Source organism: Mobula hypostoma, chromosome X2 (genome assembly GCF_963921235.1).
Source record: "Mobula hypostoma chromosome X2, sMobHyp1.1, whole genome shotgun sequence".
Taxonomy (NCBI): Eukaryota; Metazoa; Chordata; class Chondrichthyes; order Myliobatiformes; family Myliobatidae; genus Mobula; species Mobula hypostoma.
Window position 1 is genome coordinate 25,284,949 of NC_086129.1, and position 22,670 is coordinate 25,307,618.

The 22,670-nt window shown below is 42.1% G+C and overlaps 1 protein-coding gene across 3 annotated transcripts in view; it reads left to right on the plus strand.

Annotated features, from left to right (window-relative positions):
- robo4 (roundabout, axon guidance receptor, homolog 4 (Drosophila)) overlaps nucleotides 1-22,670 on the plus strand; it is a 113,633-nt gene that overhangs the window by 28,398 nt on the left and 62,565 nt on the right. For all 3 annotated transcript variants that reach the window (XM_063038288.1, XM_063038289.1, XM_063038290.1), the window contains exons 3-6: nucleotides 14,695-14,852; nucleotides 15,744-15,864; nucleotides 18,777-18,915; nucleotides 20,608-20,735. In XM_063038288.1, the coding sequence (XP_062894358.1) occupies nucleotides 14,695-14,852; nucleotides 15,744-15,864; nucleotides 18,777-18,915; nucleotides 20,608-20,735 (546 nt within the window). The remainder of the gene's footprint in view (nucleotides 1-14,694; nucleotides 14,853-15,743; nucleotides 15,865-18,776; nucleotides 18,916-20,607; nucleotides 20,736-22,670) is intronic.

Genomic DNA, 22,670 nt, shown 5'->3' on the forward strand with positions numbered 1-22,670 from the left:
CACCTACACTTTCATTCAAGTCATTTATATACGTCACAAACAAGAGTAACCCAGCAGTGATTCCTGCAAGAGCCACAGGTCAGCGATCACCAGCCATAATAACATCCTTCCACCACTACTCTCTGGTTTTTATGGCAAGCCAATTCTGAATCCAGGCTACCAAGTAATTGTGGATCCCACACATCTTAATTTTTTGGATAATAATGTACAGTACCAATATATCTGCTGTACTTGTTCTTGCTGACTTTTAGTGACTTGCTACCATGAATTGTATTGATGTTCAAACCAATGGACAGGGTGCAAAGCCAATAGGTTGCTTTCTGCCTGGTAACATTGGGCATCATGAGTGTTGTTAGAGCAGAACCAAGCTATCAAGAGGAGAACTTGAGATGCTTTCTAAATAAAGAGCACGCCACATGATGCCAAAAACCCTCCCGTTGACTTGCTCTGACAGTATAGCATTTGATTGGTGGGTCCGGCTTGAGTTTTCGGTCAATGGTGGTCCTTCTGGGTGTCAGTGGTGGGGCTAGAAATGGCAATGCCTCAGTATGTTAAGAAAGTCCTCTCAATTCTGAATAATAGTTTGTCAATGAGATGTTGCGGTTTTAAAACTTCCAGGCCTTTGAACTCAAAATCAAAATTAAATCCATTCAAGGGGTTGGTCAAGCTCGTGGCAAGATCTGTCATTTTAATGAAGCAAATAAATAGTGAAAGTGCTTGGCAGGTGAAGCAAGATTTTATCATTTTTCATTTCAAAACACTGTCATAGGGTAAGTGCTTTGAGATCACTTTCAAGCAAATACTCTGATTGGAAGTTGGAAGCAGCAGTGTGTGTACCAACTGCCAGAAGGCAGCTGTTTTATCAGCTGGTATATTGTGTTAGGGCCCATCTGTGGTGCTAAAGGAGATATTCTGTCGAATCAGCAGGCAAGTGAACTAAGGTGTGCTCTGCAAGGGAGGAATTAGTTGAGGAGACCCTTAATCAGGAAAGGTTCTAGCATGGATAAAGCAGTGGCTGATTGACAGGAGACAAAGTGGGAATAAAGGGAGCCTTTTCTGGCTGGCTGCCAGCGACTAGCGGTGTTCCACAGAGGGCCTGTGTTTTGACCAATTCTTTTTGCGTTATATGTCAATGATTTGGACAATGGGATTGATGGCTTCGTTGCAAAGTTTGCAGATGATACGAAGATGGGTGGAGGGACAGGTAGTTTTGAGGAAGTAGAGAGGCTACAGAAGGAGTTGGATAGATTAGTAGAATGGGCAAAGAAATGGCAGATGGAATACAGTGTCAGGAAGTGTATGGTCATGCACTTTGGTAGAAGAAATTAAAGGGTTGCTTATTTTCTAAATGGAAAGAAAATACAAAAATCTGAAGTGCAAAGGGACTTGCTAGTCCTTGTGCAGGATTCCCTAAAGGTTAATTTGCAGGTTGAATCTGTGGTGAGGAAGGCAAATGTGATATTAGCGTTAATTTCAAGAGGACTAGAATATAAAAACAAGGATGTGATGTTGAGATGTTATGAAGCACTGGTGAGGTCTCACCTGGAGTATTGTGAGCAGTTTTGGGCCCCTTATCTACAAAAGGATGTGCTGAAACTGGAGAGGGTTCAATGGAAGTTCATGAAAATGATTCCAGGATTAAACAGCTTGCCATATGAAGAGTGTTTGATGGCTCTGGGCCTGTATTCACTAGAATTCAGAAGAATGAGTGGTAACCTCATTGAAACCTATCGAATGGTGAAAGTCCTTGATAGAGTGGATGTGGAGAGAATGTTTCCTAAGAAGGAAGAATCTAAGACCAGAGGACACAGCCTCAGAATAGAGAGGTGTCCTTTTAGAATGTAGATGAAGAAGAATTTCTTTAGCCGGAGCGTGGTGAATCTGTCGAATTCATTGCCATAGGCAGCCTTGGAAGTCAAGTGTGTATGTATATTTAAGGCAGAGGTTGATAGATTCTTGAAAGGTCAGGACACAAAGGGATATGGGGGGGGAGGCAGGAGATTGGGGCTGAGAGGAAAATTTGGATCAGCCATGATGAAATAGTGGAGCAGGTTCGATGAGCCTCATTCTGCTCCTGTATCTTATGGTCTTAATGTGAATTGAAGGTTCAGTGTAATCCTCCCTTGTCTGTCTCGTCTGTGTTGGATGCCCAATGGCAACAGCAAGGGAGGACTTGAGATGTGCACTTTATAACCAAATGCCTTAATGCTCTTCTCAACGGGCGAGACCAGGTGATTCTTCTCTCAAGCCAATTGGCAGACTGCCATTAGGAATCAGAAACTTCCGAGAAGCTCGAGTCCTGGTCCAAGCCTGGTTTGATTTCTTGGGTTTTGAGCTGGTTAGGGGACACTATAGTACACTATGGATTATTGCACCCCACCACAAACTTGTGGACCTTTCATTGTGCAGGTAGCTGAAGCAGAGTCCTTATAAACCCAAATCTTCAGCCCTCTACCGAGACAAGTCAGAAGTAGAAAATACAGTAGATTGGAATTATTCTGACTTGGTCAAGGTTGAGTTTATTGTCATATGCACAAATACATACACATTTCTGTACTTTTAAACTGAGGATCTGGTAAATGATCTAACCTGCCTTTAACTCACCAATTCAAGAATTAGTAGATCAAGCAGGAATTTGGAATAACATGAGTACAAAACTGATGACATATCTTGTTCTTTGAAAGAAAATCAAAATATGAGGTATGGTTCAAATCCATGTAAAGAATAATAGAGGCTGTCAGGAAATCTGATCAGTAGCAGCTTGAAGCAGTTAATAGCCTGTTTGATCTGTCTTGGTTTTTGCAATGGCTGGCTATCAGAGCAACTCATGCTAAACTTCATTAATCACATCAGAAGACTTCTTTTCTTGTCAGCTTTGATTCTAATCTTTTTCATGTCCCATTGTCTTGCACTGCTCCATAAAGTAAGCCCTTGTCCTCTAAATGAGTACCCAGGTGCTGCTCGTAAATCCCTGTCACACAACCACTGGTGTGTGGAGGTCGTGCAGACTGATTGAATCCCACAATCCTTTGTACTTGGCAACCATACTAACATGCTCTCGAATGAACTCTACCCTTTCTTGACCTTCATCTGCAGGCCTTTTGTCTTTTTTTTCAGCTTCTAAACGATTTACGAAAATATTTACATTGCGCTCAATGCAATATGGGCATACTGTATATGTTAAGGTAATGCATCAAGAGGACAATTTTGTCGCTGACTGCACTGCATCCCTGTCCGAGAACTGCAGAGGACTAGTCATTGTTAGGCTTGGGGCCTATGCTAATGTTGATCCTTCAGATTTTCCCTCCTTCAGTTCAGGCAGGCAATGTTATGTTTAAATAAGCACTTATCTTGGCTATTTTTATAAATCTCCAGATCTTCTGTCAAATGATAAAACAAACATGAGAGGTTTTGGAAGAGGAGGCTATCGAGTATCATAAATCAGAAACAAGTGTTATACATCTAAATGATTTGGAGTTGTCAGGAAAGCAAATGTACATAACTGGGCTATATTTTCAGCATTTGTTTGTAAGTAGAGAAAATTAAATTTCAAGTCTTATCCAGTGATAACTGGTATTATGGGACCATAAATTGTATCCACTGTATGTCTGCATTGTCTCTCCTAAAATGGGATTTCAGCTTTAAACTAATCTACTGAACAATCCACATTAATAGAATTCCAACATAAAGGAAATATACTCACACATTGCTTACCCTGTGATTGTAGGAGCAGATTGATTGCTGCTGATGCTCAGGGACTTCACTGAGTGCAGAATAAATTATTTTCGTAGTTTGTACCAATATTTGCCAATTAAATCACTGTAGAAAATTGTCAAGATAAGATTATTGGTGGGTTTGGGAGTCAGGCCTACTGCTCTGTATCTCATCAGTCATCCTTGCTAATTTGGTCACATAAACAACATTATTATAATGTCTAATGAAACCGCTTGATTTAGCAGGTCAAAAACAGGAGGTAAATTCAGGTCTTATTACGAGGGGTGGGGGGGGGTTGAATTTCTGTATTGGGATGTGCAGGAGGAGCACTACAGAAATTCACTTCTGTATGCTGAAACAGCACAAGAGATCATCTGGAACAGACTGGTGCCCATGAGCCTATTTCCACATCATTCAGAAAAGATCATATCACCTACTCGGTGGACTGCCTTTGGCCACACCTCTTTGACATTTTGTGGGATGGACCCAGGTACTCCACCTCACTTGTGACTGGGGTTCTCTGTCTCTGTCTCTCTCTCTCCACTTGATGGTTCGGGGAGGGTGTTACTCAGAATAATTTTTTTGCCTCCGATCAGTGAATGGATCATTAACAACAGCCACTGTTGGCACAGGAGGAAAAGTAGTGGGGGAAGATGTGAACTGTTAATTCTTGGTGGCTGTCTTGCATCCTTCCTCACACAGACAGTTGTCAGTTGATGAAATGAGCTGCCAGAGGAAGCGGTTGATGCAGGCACAACAGCAACATTTAAAAGTCACTTGGTCAGTTAAATGGTAGGAAGGGTTTACTGCAGGTGTTCCCAGCCTGGGGTTGATGAACCCCTTGCTTAATGGTACTGGTCCTTGGCATAGAAACGGGTTGGAAACCCCTGGTTTAGACGGATATAGGCTAAACTTGGGAAAATAGGACGAGCTTAGATGAGCATCTTGGGCAGCATGAACTGGTTTAAAGATTAAAGGTTGGCTTTATTTGTCATATATACATCGAAACATACGGTCTTGGTCAGGGAGGTGTTACTATGCTACCAACACCAAAAAAGCACGGCCACAACTCACTAACTCTAACTTATGCAGTACTCCTTTGGAACGTGTGAGAAAACCGGAGCACCCAGGAACCCATATAATCACGGGGACGACGTATGTACTTCTTACGGACAGCGTTGGGAATTAAATCCCGTTCTTACAGCTAGTGCTACAAAGTGTGATGCTAACTGCTACACTACCGTGCTGCCGCTGAAGTTGGGCTGGAGGGCTTGTTCAGTGCTGTACTACGCAACTCAGTTTCTCCTACAAGGTTAAAATATTAATACTTCAATTGTAAGTGGGTTTGAAGCCTATTCCTTTTAATAACTTGTGAGCTAGTAATGAGTGACGATTTACCAAGAGCTGCAGTCCGTAAAAGGGAGGTGATGTATACAGAGAGACTTGTTTAGCAGCTCTAATTTAGCTTAACACTCAGTTTACTGCTCAAGCACTATTGTCCTTTCAGCCTCTACAGAACGCTCTGCGCTTACGTTTTCTTTTCCCTAAGGTACACGGTGAGAGAGTGCCTGATGCCAACAGAGCTCATTTAGAAAAATAATTCACACTTAATTTGTGCCGCAATTAAACAGCATCCGATATACATGAGTAGACCTTCTAATGAACAATATGTTAGTGATCGAGGATCTGACGAGGCTACAAGGCCCTCATTAACATTATAGCTTCCCAAAGGACTTGTTAGGCATTTACTGTGTCAGCCACATTATCCAGATGAATTGTGGGACAAGGAGAGACCTTGTCTGTAAACTAAGGCAGCAAACCGTAACATGGTGACATTTGCCAGAGCAGTACAGGAGGATTGGAAGGGGCAATCATCAACCAGGACTTTAATTGAATAAAGAAACAGCTGCCATTCCACTGAAAGGAGCAGTGGGTGAGGATCACAATTGTCCCGTTGAGCATTGTGGCAGATTAGAGACCATCCTTACTCAATGGTGCTGCATTGTTTTTGGAGAATCAGTGGAGTGTTCACCTCTAATCTTCACAACTATTGGAAAAATTGAACAGGCTAAATGTCTTTTCAGAATTTATAAAGGATGACTGTAGAGAACATATGCTGGAATCTAAAATTTGGGGCCTTAAAATTGAGATAATCAGTAAGAAACACTAAAAGGAGTTCAGAAGAAAATTCATCTTTTGAGGAACCCAGCATCAGAAAGATTGTTGGGGGAAACCAAGGTGAAACTATGTACGTTCATGGAATAAAAGGGAATGTTATTGAGTGCAATGATGTAAATAGAGAGATGAGTTGTGTATGGAGGGTGCCCACTGAGTGGCCAGTCTGTCTACTAAAATTTCCATGTAGATATGTGGAAATTCTTCCAGCAGATATGGAAGGGGTAGGATAAATAGCTAACAGAGATGGGTTCTGATGTGCAGAAAGCTTTGATTTCAATTACATTCATGTTTATGTGATTCTTATAGACTGTCCGGTCACTCATTTGGTTCCGTGAGATTCTCTGGATTCCAATGAGTGGAGGTTGGATTGAACAAAGTGCACACCCATAAGGTTGTAAAAGTACTTCAGAGTATTGGTTTATTATTGTGACCTGTACAGTTCCTTGCATACTGTCCATACAGATCAAATCATGATGCAGTGTGTCGAGGTAGCACAAGCTCAAACCATAACAGATGCAGAATAAAGTGAATGAACTGCAGAGAGCATGTAGTGCAGGTAAACAATAAGGTGTAAGATTATAACGAGATAGATTGTGATAGATGACATGCCATGCTAACTGTTTGTGTGTTAACAAATTATCTCCAACCTTTTGATTTATTTGTTTCCAGTCACACTGCCTCTCCATGGTCTATAGGTTCACCTTTCCTTTTTCTCTCCTATTCATTTTTCTTACTTTCTATATCTCTCACACTTTTGCTTCTTTCTCTCTTTCTTCCACTCTTTCAGGAATATCTTCAATTCAATTCAAGCATATATGAATATCCAGGAATACAGCCAAACGATACAGTGTTACTTTGCGGCCAAGGTGCAAACTATAGTACCGACAGTCATACACAGCAAAGAGCACACATAGCGCACACAAGGTAGTAAGCACATAAAGATGTCAGTAGGATACAGCCATACAAAAAAAGTTGTCCAGACCCGAGCTATGAATGCTGCAGAAATCTGCGTCAACCACAATACAGCTTGTCTTCTGCCGAGCAACTGGGGAGCAGCACCGACTCCAGCCTGGATGCTGCACCACACTGCCCCCGGTGGAGTGCATGGGCTTTGACGCCCCTCTCCAGGCAGCTGTAAACAGGCAACACCACTTACACTTCCTTGTAAATGGTTTGCGAAACATGGCGGGACAGGCACACAAATTGCATTTTCCTGATACAGTCGTGTTGGGTTGGGAGTTCCAGGATTTAGACCTAGTGATGGTGAAGGGCCAATGATGTATTTCCAAGTCATGATGCTGTGAGTTGTGAAAGGGGACCCGTAGGTGCTGGTGTTCCCTTGTTTTTATGTAGCGAATTTAGTTATAAAGTCATATTGCATTGAAATGGACCCTTCTGCCCACTATGTTCATACGAAACTTTATTACCATCTATAAGACCATAAGACATAGGAGCAGAATTAGGACATTTGGTCTATTGAGACTGCTCCACCATTCAATCATGACTGATTTATTTTCCATCTCAACCCCATTCTTCTGCCTTTTCATTGTTAACATTTGATGCTCTTACTAATCAAGAACCTATCAACATCTGCTTGAAATACACCCAGTGGCTTGGCCTTCATAGCCAACTGTGGCAATGAATCCTACATCAGTCTTATCTGCCAGCTACAGGACTGTATCCTTCCACACCTTGTCAATTCAAATACTTGTGAATTGTCTCTGAACTGCAATAATTGTACCTGGTTCCACCGCTTTCTCTGACAGCGTGTTCCAGATAGCAACTGCCATTTGCTTTGGAAAAAAGTGTACCCATCGGGACTCCTTCCTCTTGCCTTAAACCGATGCCCTCTTGATTTTGACACCCTTGTTCTAACTGGCTGTGCTTTCTGAAGTTGTTATTTCCTGTGGCAGCTGGTGGCCGTAGGATACCTTGGGTCTGAGGTGGGTAAACCTCCTGATGAGTGAAACCTGATGTGGGTCTGCTCCAGGATACACACCTTCCATGTGTGTTTGGTTACAGACTGACTTGGAGATTTACTTTTTATTTCGTTAGAGGTACAATGTGGGAATAGGCCCTTCCGGCCCTTCAAGCTGCGCCACCCAACAACCCCTGACAACCCCTATTTAACCCTAACCTCATTACAAAACAATTTGCAATATCTAATTAACCTACCCGGTACGTGCATAATAATCTCTCCTCGGGCTTAAAGCTGTGTAGAGGTATTGATTATAACCGATCTTTCAATGACAATCTCTGCCATCTTCAGGGACGATGCCCTGAAGAAGGTGGCAGAGGTTGTCATCGAAACATTGGTTATAATTGATACCTGTACCTGACTTGAAACCCGAGAAAAGTTTACTTGTCATATACACTGGGAAAGGACTAGATCCTTTATCTACCCGGTACATCTTTGGACTGTGAGAGGAAACCAGAGGACTTGGAGAAAACCTACCCATTCCACGGGGAGGACGTACAGAGAGCGTAGGATTGAACTCTGACACCCCAAGCTGTAATAGTGTTGTGCTAACCACTACGCTACCATCGCGCTCCAAGAATATGTCGTCATCCTGGGAGATGAGACAATGTCCATTCCAGCATAACCCAGTTACTGCTTCACCGTGGCTACTGATTAGCATGGTGGAAGTCATAATATCTCTTATAATTTCAGTGAAACTAATGACTCCCTTTAACTGATCGCCTAAGCAGTTGAAGGAATGGAAGGACCTGAAGATGTAACATCTCCAGGTGTGGGGTGTGGTGATGTCTCTGAATAATGGGTGTACATAGAAACATCCAAAAATCAATGGTGCAAAAAAGATATTTCCCAATTAATCGCTTGCTCAGTGCTGGAAGGTCATTGAACCCTCAATGGGCATCTAGATGCAGGGATATTGGCAACTACTTCTTGTCATTTCCTATGATCGATATGGGAGTGGGACGTTATCCAGATGAAAACAACCTGACCTCTCCTCTCCTTTAGACAATCAGGGGAACTGGTGGTGAGACATTCTCCATAACGCAAATTATTAATGGTGGACCCGCAGGCTTTTGGATGCTTTAAAGCACTCTTGAGTGCAGATGAGACATTAAAGCAGGTTCCTGCCAATAACTGCCATGGTATCTGTTTGAAGAGTAGAAGAATTCTCCAGTGCCTTGCCAACCATTCCTCCCTTCGACAACCAACACAGTCAGAAATTACTTCTGTCATGTGTTTCATGGATGAATGGAGGATGATACTGGTGCTGAATGGCATAATTGCACCCAGTACACATCAAGTAATAATTATTGGGAGACACAAGAGACTGCAGACAGTGGAAAACTGGAGCAACATCAGATCTGGAGCTAGTCCACATGAAGAGTCTTGACCCAAAATATCGACTATTCATTTCTCTCCATAGGTACTGCCTGACCCACTGAGTTCCTCCAGCATTTTATGTTACATTAAGTTTATGGAGAACTTTTACAATGTTTAGGTCCAACGTGGCCAAATTTTACCATAGATATCATGTGATGCAGGTGACAAAGTCTTTGCAGGCTTCTAACGTGATTTCACTGCCTGTAATCTGCCCAGTAATTTTTTTTAGTGTTACAGAGGCAAACCGTATTGAGTTTACCAGCCAATGAGGTTGGTAGGAGAACAATCATCAAATGCAGTAATTCAATTATAGTGTCATATAATGTGAATTTGAAATTATACCCTCCCCCCCCCCATTATTAAATGAGTTTATATATACAAAATGCTGGAGAAACTCAGCAGGTCAAGCAGCATCTATGGAGGGGAACAAATAGTTGATGTTTCAGGCTGAGACCCTGCATTAGGACTAGAAAGGAAGAGGGAAGAAGCCAGAATAAGAAGGTGGGGTGGGGTGGGGGGTGGTGGAAGGGAAGGAGTTCAAGCTAGAAGGTGATAGGCGAAGACAAGTGAGGGGGGAGGTGGGATGAAGAGAGAAGCTGGGAGGTGATTGGTGGGAAAGGTAAAGGGCTGAAGAAGAAGGAATCTGATAGGAGAGGAGAGTGGATCATGGGTGAAAGGGAAGGAGGAGGGGCAGCAAAGGGAAGGTGATGCTTCCTTCCTTTATTGGTGTTGGCATTGGTTTAATATAATCAAATGTTCCAAGATATGGTGAAAAATATTTGATTGCATACCATCCAGGCAGATCATGCCATACATAATTACACTGAGATAGCTGAAAGTAAAATAGAATGAATGCAACATATAGTGTTTATAAAGAAGGAGAAACAAGTAATTCACTTTGATTCCGTGTTTCTTGTTATTCCCCAGTGAAAGGACTTGCCCTGTCTCTCTTTCTTCCAGCATAATAAAATGTTGCAGGCAAGCTAGCCAAAACAACATCTGCTGTTGCACTGGAGCAGCTATTTGCACCTTGTTTCCAATCTCCAAATCTGCCCTTCGGTATAAACATCGGAAACAAGATCACATTGGAGAATTACTTACAGCTTGAAATGATGAACGGGATACAAATTCCAGTCTGTTGGAATTTAATGAGCTGCTGGAGGTATTCTTGAGAAGGGATTGATTGACATTTTGTTTCTTTGAGCCTCAGGAACTCTGTCTCTTATTCTCTGTACTGAGAATCCCTCTGCTGGCTTCCAGAGATCACTACACTACTGAAACAAAAATGCAAGTGGATTTATATTCTCTGAGATGGAAAATGTATTCTGCTGAATTTACATGTAACAGTAACAGTTGCTGATTCCTTGGTGTCTTGGTTGAGTTTCATAATAACTAGTGGTTAGATTTTGTGATGGCAAAATTTCTTGTTTTTCCAAAGTGGTCTGTGAATCTGTCAGCAACTTTCAGATTTCTGATGAGTGAAGCATTTTTTCTTGGGATCTTGACATTGTTTTCCGTCATCTCCACCACAGGCTGTCCTGTTTTGCAGCCTTTAGTTGAACCAAATGACATTATTGATCAGGTGAGAAGTGTCGGGATTCTGATTTTCTCCTAGACACCGAGAAAAGTAAGTTTGGTCCATCAAGTATTTGCAGGCTCACAGATCCATCCTGTTCTGGACTAACTTCACCTGAAGTCTCATCTCCCTACATTGCTATCAGCCACCATTGTGAGTGGGAATAGCAAAAGGATTAATGTCGAATTAATGCCCCTGAATGGAAAATCCTACAAAAAGTGGTGGGTACAGTCCAATTCATCATGGGTAAAGCCTTCCCTACCAGTGAGCACATCTATGTGGAATATTGTTGCAGGAAAGCTACATCCATGATCCGAGACCCCCACTCTCTTCTCACTGCTGCCATCAGAAAGAAGGTACAGGAGGCTCAGGACTCACAGTGCAAAGTTCAGGACCAGTTATTACCCCTCAACCATCAGGGTCTTGAGCCAGTGGTGATAACTTCATTCAACTTCACTTGTCCCATCACTGAACTGTTCCCCCAAACCTATAGACTCGCTTTTAAGGAGCTGCAAGATGGCAACTCTACAAGCTGTATTATTATCCTGATTACTTACAAGCCATTTTCTTTTAAAAATATCTGAAACATTTACTTTTGCATAATATATGAGTAAGTTTAATGATGCTATGGGACTTAATAACAAATCCCTGGTGCTCAGCAATGTGTGTGGATTGTAATTCCTACAGACAGTTTAAAATATGATTGATTTATTGAAATATTTGTTTCTGTTTCTACTTTTATCCTATGTATATTCAAATTTTCAAGCTTTGAAATGATTAAAATTTTAATTGAAGCTACATTTTGTTCATGGAATATGAATGACTGCTTAACTAATTCGATAACATCAGTGCAGAACAATGTACACTCAGTGGCCACTTATATATTAGTTACTCCTGTGCATCTGCTCATCAATGCAAATATCTAATCAGCCAATCATGTGGCAGCAACTCAATGCATAAAAGCATGCAGTCATGGTCAAGAGGTTCAGTTGTTGTTCAGATCAAACGTCAGAATAGGGAGGAAATGTGATCTAAGTGACTTTGACTGTGAAATGATTATTGGTGTCAGATGGGGTGGAGCCTCGTACGGCAAGATGCTGCTCATTGACTTCAGCTCGGCGTTTAACACAATCGTTCCTCAGAAGCTGGTGGGTAAACGATCTCTTCCATTTCACGCACGTCTCGTTTAGTGGTTTACATGTGTGTGGTTGAATGACGATAAACCTGAACTTGAGAATCTCAGGAACTGCTGATCCCCCTGGGATTTTCACACACAACAGTCTCTATGGTTTACAGAGAATGGAGTGAAAAATTAAAAATAAACATCCGGTGAGCAGCGGCTCTGCGGGCGAAAACACCTTGTTAATGAGTGCGGTCAGAGGAAAATGGCCAGATTGCTTCAGGCTGACAGGAAGGCGACAGTAACTCAAATAACCATGAGTTACAACAGTGGTGTGCAGAAGAGCATCTCTGAACACACAACACGTCAGAACTTGAAGTGGATGGGCTACAGCAGAAAACCAGCACTCAGTGGCTCCTTTTATTAGGCACCTCCAATACCTAATCGATCGCCACTGAGTGTCGGTCGATCCATTTGAGTTCATGTGCAATAGTAGCTGATGTTGAGGTAAAAAGGGGAAGTTCATACCCAGAGGTGGCAGTAATCTTCAGGGTTAGCCTCAAGTTATGACTGCAGGCTCCTTATTAGTGTTAGGTCATACAAAGAACATGGAATCAATTTTATTGATAATATGGGCTTCTTATCATCAGGAAGTCCGAAATTATTTCACAAGCAGTTAATTTCTTTTTTTGAAGTGTAGTCAATCTCTGTATGAAACAAGTGGAGCAGCCAATTTATACACAGTGGAGCAGACTCGATGGGTCGAATGGGCTAATTCTGCTCCTATGGTTTTTGGTCTTAAGATTCTATGGTGAATCTTAAGACCATAAAATATTTTATATGGATTATATGACTTAATCTCTTTGCCGATGACTAAGTGCGAGTTTGGCCGGGAGCCTCAGTTTCGTTTGACAGGTAACTTCTATTTATTTGACAGCATGCTGTGTTAAAGCATCCAATAACATTTATCACAGTAAAGTAATTTTTGAAAGTAATTATCCAGCCAAACACTGTTCTCCAGAAAGAATTCTCAAATGGGAATAAGGTCGGTGACTAGTTTAGCCATTTTAGTGGTGTGGGCTAAAATAATGAGAAACTTTTCTTCATCGAGCTCAGTTGCCGCTGTTGATAGGCCACTTAAACTTAAACGGGATTTAAACAATTCACTTAGGTGTAGATGTCTTCTGAGAGCAGGAGATTTCCACGGCACTTTTCATAACCGTAACTTCACAGGATATTTGTAATATGCTGTAGAAACATAAGTAGTTTTCTTACATCAGGGGCACAATTAAGTTTATTGCAAGCTTTAGGGCAGGTTCTGTGGTGTCAGCTTTTGCTTTGGCTGTCCCCAGTTAAAATGACCTTTGCTTTATGATTATGTAATTAGTTATCACTTCATATTCAATTAGGATGTAAGAAATGGAAGCAGGAGGCGGCAGTTTGGCCCCTCATGCTTGCTCCACCATTTAATAAAGTCATGGCTAACTATGTACCTCAGCTCTACTTTCATGCACTGAAAGAAAAAAACTTTTCCACACAGAGGGTTGTGGTTCTGTGGAATGCTCTGCCTCAGAAAGCAGTGGAGACCAATTCTCTGGATTCTTTCAAGAAAGAGTTAGATAGAGCTCTTAAAGATAGCGGAGTGAAGGGATATGGGGAGAAGGCAGGAAAAGGGTACTGATTGTGGGTGATCAGCCATGGTCACAGTGAATGGTGGTGCTGGCTCGAAGGGCCAAATGGCCTACTCCTGCACCTATTGTCTATTGTCTACCCATCAGACCCTTAATAATAGTCTGCAAATGAAATTCCAAGCAACACACACACACACTGCCGGAGGAACTCAACAGGCCAGACAGCATCTATGCAAAATAGTAAACAGTTGACGTTTTGGGCCGAGATCCCTCATCAGGATTGAAATTCCAAGACTATTTTGGGTAGAGAATTCCAAAGATTCAATGCCTACTGTGTAAAGAAATTCCTTTACATTTCTCCTGAATTTTGAGACTGTGACCCCCGAATTCTAGATGCCCGAACCAGGGAAAGTCACCTCACTGCATCTATTCGATCAAATCTCATAAGAGATCTCCTCTGCCTTCTTTGACATATAGAGACAGCAAACCTGGAGTCTGCTTAATGTCTTCTAATGGGACAAATCCCTCACTCTGAAAAGTTGTAATCTTCAGGATCAATTTTGGATTTGTTCTGCCATTTTGGATTGCTGACCTAATCAGGTAAGTTGAAGTTGAGAAACCATTAACTGGTTAGGAAGGCAGCAAGCATCCATTGTGTCATCCTGAACCCTTTGTAGAAATCCTCTCGTGGAAGACTTTCAGCTTGAATGAGGATTTCTAAGTGATAGGTAAGTGCCTGATAGAATTGAAGCATCTATAATTATAATATAGTATTTGTTGTCATAACTGAGGAACACATTCATAAGTTAGAGACACAAAAGTCTGCCAATGCTGAAATTGGGACTGACACACAATCTGCTTGAGGAACTCAGTCGAGCAATGTCTGTGGGAAGAAAGGAATTCTTTTCCTCCTATAGATGCTGCTCGACCTGCAAGTTCCTGCAGCAGATTGTTTGTTACATTCAGTAGTTAGTCCAGGTTTCCTGTCATTGTTTACAGTGTAGTTACTGGAGGTCATTGTTCAATGCTAGGTATTTTCTTAAACCTTGTTCATTGTTTCTTTCTCCCAAACATGAGGTGATTGTTCAGCTGAGCCGATGATGTTTTTCCATTACAGCCCTACGGGATGAGTTTCGCCTACAGCCCAGAAATGTAGTAGTGGCAGTAGGTGAGCAGGCTGATATGGAATGTCTCCCACCCCGAGGTCACCCAGAGCCAACTGTCACATGGAAGAAAGATGGGGTACCTCTCAATGAAACAGATGACCATTACAGAGTGAGTCCATTTCTTGTTTTCCTCCTCTGCCCAAACTTCAGGGGTCCTGGAATTACCTGGGATGTGGAAGACCATTTCTAAACTTGGGATTCTCCAGTGAAACTACGGAGGATTTCAGAAAAGAATTTGCTTTAGCTGATTATCAAAACACTTCCTATAGAAAGGATTTTATTTCCCAAAAACAGACAAAATTATGCAGTTTGTCAATAACCAAAGTTCAGGTATATCATGATCGTGGTCATTGCTATCGGTAAACTTCCCATTGTTTGTCTGTTTAAGGGTGGCCTCGCTTTAGGGCAGTGGGTTACAGGATTATGGAATCATGGGAAAAATCTCACTAGTGACAGGCTTCCCATTCCAGCTTCCATCATTGGTCAACAATGACGACATCACCACAAGATCCCTGGCCTGCCTTGACGCAGATTCCATGTGTCATCCAAAGCTTCAATTACTGATCACCCAGTGAAAATGATTCTGCCTACATCCATCCCCTCCCCTCTCCTCCCATTTCTTCTCCCTTCTTTGAAATTTGTTGGATGCATTTTCTCTATTCATGATTGAAATATGAGTGAGCCACACTGCAACTGAGATATGGGAGATATTGTCCTGATTTGTTCCTTGTTTTAGAAATCCACCGCCAGGATACTTGTACTATACGAATTTCAGTCATCCTAACAGTGTGATGTGCCTTTTCCTTTTAAAGAAAAAAATGTGATTTTTTTTTTTGTCTTTTCTTCAAAGATATGTTAAAAAAAATGAAGAAGTTTATCACTTATAATGCGGGTTAAATACCTCTTCCATTGTTCTCCACTTAGCAAGAGAGTGAAGCAGAAAAGGCCTTTGCTGTATGTGGGATTTTGTTTCAGTTTCATGGTTTGTCTTTTCCTGTAGGTCAGTGTTGGCAAACTCACCATTTTCTACACTCTCAAGAGTGATTCGGGAGTGTATGTGTGTGTAGCAACAAACAAAGTGGGACAGCGGGAGAGCAGGCCTGCCCGAATGTCTGTTTTAGGTGAGTGACACTTGGCAATTCTCATCAGAAATCAGTTTGACTAAAAGTTGATTTATGAGCCGGTTATAAAAATAGTTACAGCGTGAAAGACTCAGTTACCCCTGGTTTTGTTGGTGTTGATGGCCAGAAAACTGGGAGAACTTCCTCTCAATTTTTGGAATAATGAACATTGACCAGATGGTGTTGTTTTTTTTTTGCCTTTAAGATAACAATATTATTTGCAAAACTGGAGGAAAAAAAATTGCTTTTTTCACATGATCAAAACTAATTATTTTCAAAATACCAAGAAAAAAAGTTAGTTCCACTGCATTAGATAATAGTCCTGCGCTATTCATAACCTAATCCAATTTGATGAAATTGCTCACAAAGTTCACAGTTCATAGATTCCCTCCAACCAATCCTCCCCTATTTTGTCACTGGTTCCATCTGCCATTCACCTCTCCCCTATTGTTTCCCATCCTCACCTCCTCTACTTACTAGAATCCAGCGCTGGTAACTTTTTGTATTTCTGTTTATTATCCTCCAGTAGCTGTCCCTAGTGTTTACACTACCCTCCACCTCCCTGCCTCCCCATCGTGCTCCATCTGCCTCTCCATATATATTTTTCTCCTCTGATACTCCCTGTCTTTTCCATGTATCATCCACCCGCCACTGTCTCCCATCTCCATCACCGCTCCCTTTGCCTACCTGGCATAATTTTTAAAAAAACCAGTCATCTTGCACCGGGTGACAGGGTGGAGATATGTCTCTACCAAAGGAGAGGTAAGGCGGTCCTTCCCTTGGCTAGTCTGCGGGTCGTCCTTGGGTAAAGTGCAGCACCTGCTTAGTCCCCCGAGTCAGCTTCTTGTGAAGTAGGTGGCGGATGGTCGTATGAACAGCTGGTGCATATCGCAATTCCTGGTTATGTGACCACTGACACCAGGCAGGCAATTTCTGAAGAGTATTGATAATGGCTGGGGCCACCTGGCTTGCAAAGACACTGCCCAGAAGAAGGCAATGGTAAACTAGTTCTGCAGAAATATTTGCCAAGAATAATCATGGTTCTGGAAAGACTATTGTGAGGGGATCCAGGAGTGCCCCTATTAACTGTTTGAAGAGAGACAGAGAGAGAGTTATTTATCATCGATAGTTTGTTTTAAAAAGAGAGAGAGAGAGAGACGAAGATTGACGTTTGGACTGTCACTTTAAGGCACTGGAAGTAACTTTGGATTTCTGCTGAGTTTGGTTTGGAGACAGCACCAAGCAGCTCGAAAGTTGCTATGGTGACCAACAGTACATTACTGATGTTACTTTCAAGGACTTGTTGCTTGCTTGCATTTCTTTACAGACAAAGGAAGGAGGGACTCTTTGAATGACAGGTGATGCTCAGCACAGTGAAATAAATGGGAGGTCAGATGATACAGACCACAGACACATGATTTGGACACTGAGTGAGCATTGTTGTGCCCGCAGAGAAAGTGGGTTTTGGAGGATCGATCAGGCGGATTGATCCAATTGCTCTGCCAGTGAAAATTCAAAGGCAACACCAGTGGGGAGTTGTCCATGTGTCCGACCCTGGCCTGGGTAGACAGCTCAACCACACCGAAGTACGGTCCCCTTTGTTGTTAAAGTCACAGTCGGTGACTTGTGAAGGATTTCGGAGGATGATGAGGAAATCGACAGCAACAGCTCACCTGAAGACTCTGTGTGTGTGTGTGTGTGTGTGTGTGTGTGTGTGTGTCTCTCTCCCTCGCTCCCTCTCTCTCCTCCCCCCCATCACTATTCAACTAAATTCCGCAACTGAACTTTACTCCACATCGTAAGACTGTATCTTTTTACCCCTAGACTTAAAGAAGCTTGGTTTTCATACATATTTTTCCACACTTACTGATTTACTTACTTACTTATATAATTCTTGCTAACCTGTTTGATTTACCTTCACTTAGTTTACTGTATTGCATAGTTATTAATAAATATTATTAGTTATTAGCAATACTAGACTCCAAAGTGGTTTCCATTTCTGCTGGTTTCTTTATTCCCCTCACGGGGTACATGACACTATGATCACCTCTGCCATATGACACGTATATAATGAACGAACAAACAACTTGCACCCCTTCTCTGCCCACCAATCACCTCAGACTCCTGCCCCATCACTCCCCTTCTTCTCTTTACACTGGCCATCTGACCCCTCTACTCTCACTCGTGATGTAGGCATTTCATCTGAAACATCCCACTAGGTAGTATGACCCCTGAGTTCCTCCAGCAGATTGTTTGTCGCTCCAGATTCCAGCATCTGCAGTCCCGTGTGCCTTCTTTGAAGGAATTCCTGTCTTTGGTGACTTCTCTGCAGCAATGTTGGTAGAAGTTCAGTTAATGATGGTTCCTGTAGACTCTGCGTAAGTGGAAGCCTTGACCTTGTTTCTTTGAGCAAGACCGGTACAGTCACTGGTGATTCATTTCTAAGGGCACCAAATGCTTGGTTGCAAAATTCTTGTTGAAAGCAAGACAAAGACTGGAGGAGAGTTTGTATCCATCATCCTCTAGGTCCTGGGCCAGCTCATTTCTATTGCACCATTAGCATTAAGAACAACATTTGAAAACATTTGGATAAAAACATGGAATAGACGTGTTTAGAGTGTCCATGTGATATTACCAATCACTCTGTGACACTAGTACAATGTTCCTTCATCACGTTGGAGTGCTAGACTGAATTACAAGGGGACATACATGGGGTCTACTTTTGGAACTGTACATCATCTCACTCCTCTGATGGATGGTTTTGCTATCGCCACATCTACCCAGATTTTGGGATCTTAAATTATTCTCCGTCAGCAACCTTTATTCATTCTTGGCTGGGGCAAGGCAGATCTGGCTTCCAGTGAGCACTCGCATTTCATGTGATAATAATTTTCGAATCCCCTTTTTTCCAGAAAAGCCAACCTTCATTCAAAGGCCGAGTGATGAAACAGTAACAGCTGGAAATAGCGTCCAGTTTACCTGCAAAGCTCGAGGTGATCCGATGCCTCAAGTACGTTGGAAGAAGGAAAATGGAGAGCTTCCCGTTGGGAGGTCAGTGAAGTGACTTTAACGGTTAGCTGACAGTAAATTTGCCACCCAAGCAGTGTTCCTGGAATTGATGTACAGTACTGTGCAAAAGTCTGAGGTGTATATATGTGTGTGTGTGCATATAAATATATAAAAATAATATATAGAGCCAGGATGCGTAAGACCTTTGCACAGTACTGTATTTGTCAATTTGGAATGGAGAGCAAGTTTGTAAGTCTGGCAGGAACAAAGGAAGTTGGTTATGATGAGGGTGGAGCGCCATGGTGAGGGTTGTGGGACAGGTGGCAGAGAAGGTGTGCCAGGGGCAGGGGGTGGCACGGGTGCAGACATTCCCAGCCCTGAGACACCAGGCAAGGTCATTTGATTCCAAACAATTGGTTTATTGATCATTACAGAATGTCTCTCTGGTGTTTCCCTATCCCTTCCCCTTTTCCCAACCATGATTCCCCCCCTCTCTGCTCCCTTCCCACTCTCAGTCCGCAATGGAGACCCAAATCAGAATTAGATTTATATATAATGAAACTTGTTTTTTGTGGCAGCAGAACAGTGCAGCACATAAAATTACTACAGTTCTGTGCAAAAGTCTTAGATATCCTAGCAATATGTACAGTATATGTGCCTAAGATTTTTGCACAGTACTGTATGGATTTAGATTTGTTTTGTCCAGTTGTTTGGGTGAAAAAGAATTTACATTCAGCTTTCTTCACAGTCTTAGAACATGGACAGCACAGTTCCAGTGATCCGGGTTCAACCCCGACCTTCGGTGCCGTCTGTGTGGAGTTTGCATGTTCTCTCACTGAAAACCTGGGTTTCTTCCAAATGCTCCCGATTTCTCCCTCATCTCAGGATGTTCTGGTTTGGCAGATGAATAGTCTGCTTTAAGTTCCCCCTTGTGTGGAAGGGAGTGGCAGAATCTGGGGGTGAGGGGGATTTGGGAGGAGGTGTTGTTGGAGATGTGGGGAAAGCTTGGAGTAGGGTTAATGTAATAATGTGTGCTTGATGGTCAGCATCAACCCAGATAGCTGATGGGACAGTTCATGTCCTGTAATTCTCTTTGACTCTATGTTAAAGGGCTTAGCAATCAATGAAACATTAGTCATTGCTGCAACGCAGGGAGTGTAGCTGTCAGCTTACCCAAGGGATAAGTATTAGTTGGGACTCCCATGCCTTTATTCCAAATCAGTGGTTTAATTGGTTTATTTCCATTGTCATACAGTATGTCCTGAGGTACAGTGAAAAGCCCTTCAGACAGATTTCATACCCAAGTACATTCAGGTAGTACCAATGGAAAAAACTATAACATAATTACAGAGAAAGTGCAGTGCAGATAGACAAAAAAGGTGTAAGGGCCATAACAAGTTAGACGGGGAAATCAAGAGGTCATCTTTATTGCACAAGAGAACTGTTCAAGAGTCTCTTAGCAGCAGGATAGAAGCTTCCCTTGCAGCTATTCCATGCAAGGTTTGATATGCTCTTGAGTGCATTTTATTAAAGCCTTAATCTGACAGAGCAGCCTAGCCCACACCCCTGTAAAGCAATGAGGTAAGGTGTCCTTTTCCGTATTCTCCTCTCAGCTTTATTACGCTAGCTGGTGGTGGACAGATCCGAGGTGTGACTTCACAGCAAGGTCGCAGTCAGGAGAGAGATGAAAGTTTGATTTCCCCTTGTGATTAAATTGCTGCTTTGATTCGACAGGTACGAGGTGAACTCTGATAACACAATAAGGATTCATTACACTGCTTTTAGCGATGCCGGCCTCTACACCTGCCTGGCTGAGAATTCGGTGGGTTCATCTGCTGCCTCTGTCTCCCTTGTTGTACAAGGTATGTGTGAGCTTGCAACAGTTGACTGACGACAGTGAGTGAGTTTCTGGGAAAGCATAATGGTGGAGTGAACGGAATCCACACACAGAAAGCGTAGAGAAAAGAAGTCTTTTTGCATGAAGTACTGTGTAATAGTCCAATTATGTGGTTAAAAGTGAGTGTTTTATGATAGAATTTGTTAAATTGGTGAAAGGACAGTGTTGTATTGGCAGCAGGAGGTTATTTATTTACCTGTATGCCAACTTAAACCCAAATCTTTTAAACTGGAATTGACTTTCTATTAGATGATGTGAAAGGGGCCTTTGGCCCAGGATAATGTTGAGTTTTAATAAGGACAATTTAGTGCACCTAATTGTTTTTCTAGACAGTCTGGGCATGCTATCCAAGCAATAGCTTAGGCTAATATTATGAATTTAATTTTTGAAAAGGACCATGTATTATTAAAAGGATTGAAATGAAATTTAATTTATTAAGAAGGGTCATTTATTAAGGGAATTGCAATAAAGGAAAGCAAAACAAAACTAACCGAAATAACCCCAAGGGGATCTTTAACGCTGGTATGGCAGAATAGATGATGTCTTATTTTAACAATCAGAAATCATCCCTTCCCACAGAGTCAGGCACTCGCAGTGTTGGACTCGGTATTGTCCTTGTCCTTGAAATAAGACTATGACTTGCAAGCATCCATCTTAGAAGTGCGGCTGCTACCATTGAATCAGGGTTCTAAAGCAATTTTGAGGATCTCATCAGTGAGTGCCTTATTTGAACTCGTTGCATGGAGTTTAGAAACGTTGGTGATGTCACCATCACCGTTTCACTTATGAGGGGGTTGAGAGGCACCTGAATGCCGGTAGCCTGATTGTCATTGAGTTAGAAAATCCTTTAATGTGATGCCATATATTAATTATTCGAAAGCCTCCAAGACTGGCAGACAAATGTTAGGTTGGAAAAAGAATTAATTACATTATCATAGCCACAGTTTGTAGATGAATCAAAGTTTTGGGACTTCAGAGGGGGAAAAAAAGCAGATAATGACCAGATTTTAATGTTAAAAGATAAAGACTCAGGTCTGACAGCTGATATTAGTACAGATGAGAAGTATCATGGTTATTGCAGAGCCAACAGTCACCACATGTACATTATGCACACTGAAAACTGAACTTATTGTGTGGGAGAAAGAGCCGAGTGTTTTAGCAACATTTCTGTTTGTAACTAGCACAGCCATTATTAAAATTGAACTAGGTACTGTGGTCCTTTATCAGTTTGATTAAGGCTGTAAGACCATAAGACCAGAAGCCGTGGGAGCAGCAGGTGCATATCGCAAGTCCTGTTTATGCGACCACTGATGCCAGGCGGACAATCTCTGAAGCGTATTGACAGTGGATTGCCCATCTTGTAAAGACACTGTTCTGAAGAAGGCACTTCTGTAGAATGGGCCAAGAACAATCATGGTCATGAGGCCATGATCGCCCATGTCATACAAAATGGCACATTCTGGTGTTGATGATCTATATTGAAACATTAAAAAAAAGCAGTATTATACAGGAACAGACCCTTCAACCTATAATGCTGTGCCAAAGTAATTGATGTTATAATGCCTTCCTCATGTCCATTAGACTATAAAACATAAGAGCAGAATTAGGTCATTTGGCCTGTCGAAACTGCTCCGCCCTTCAGTCATGGCAGATCCTTTTTTCCTCAGCCCCACTCCCCGGCCTTCTCCCCATAACCTTTGATGCCATGTCCAATCAAGAACCTATCAAACTCTGCCTTAAATACACCCAATGACCTGGCCTCCACAGCTGCCTATGGTAATAAATACCACAAATTCACCACCCTCTGGCAAAAAAAAAATTCTGCATTTCTGTTTCAAATGGATGCCCCTCTATCCTGAAGCTGTGCCCTCTTGTCCTAGACTCCTCTACCATGGGAAAC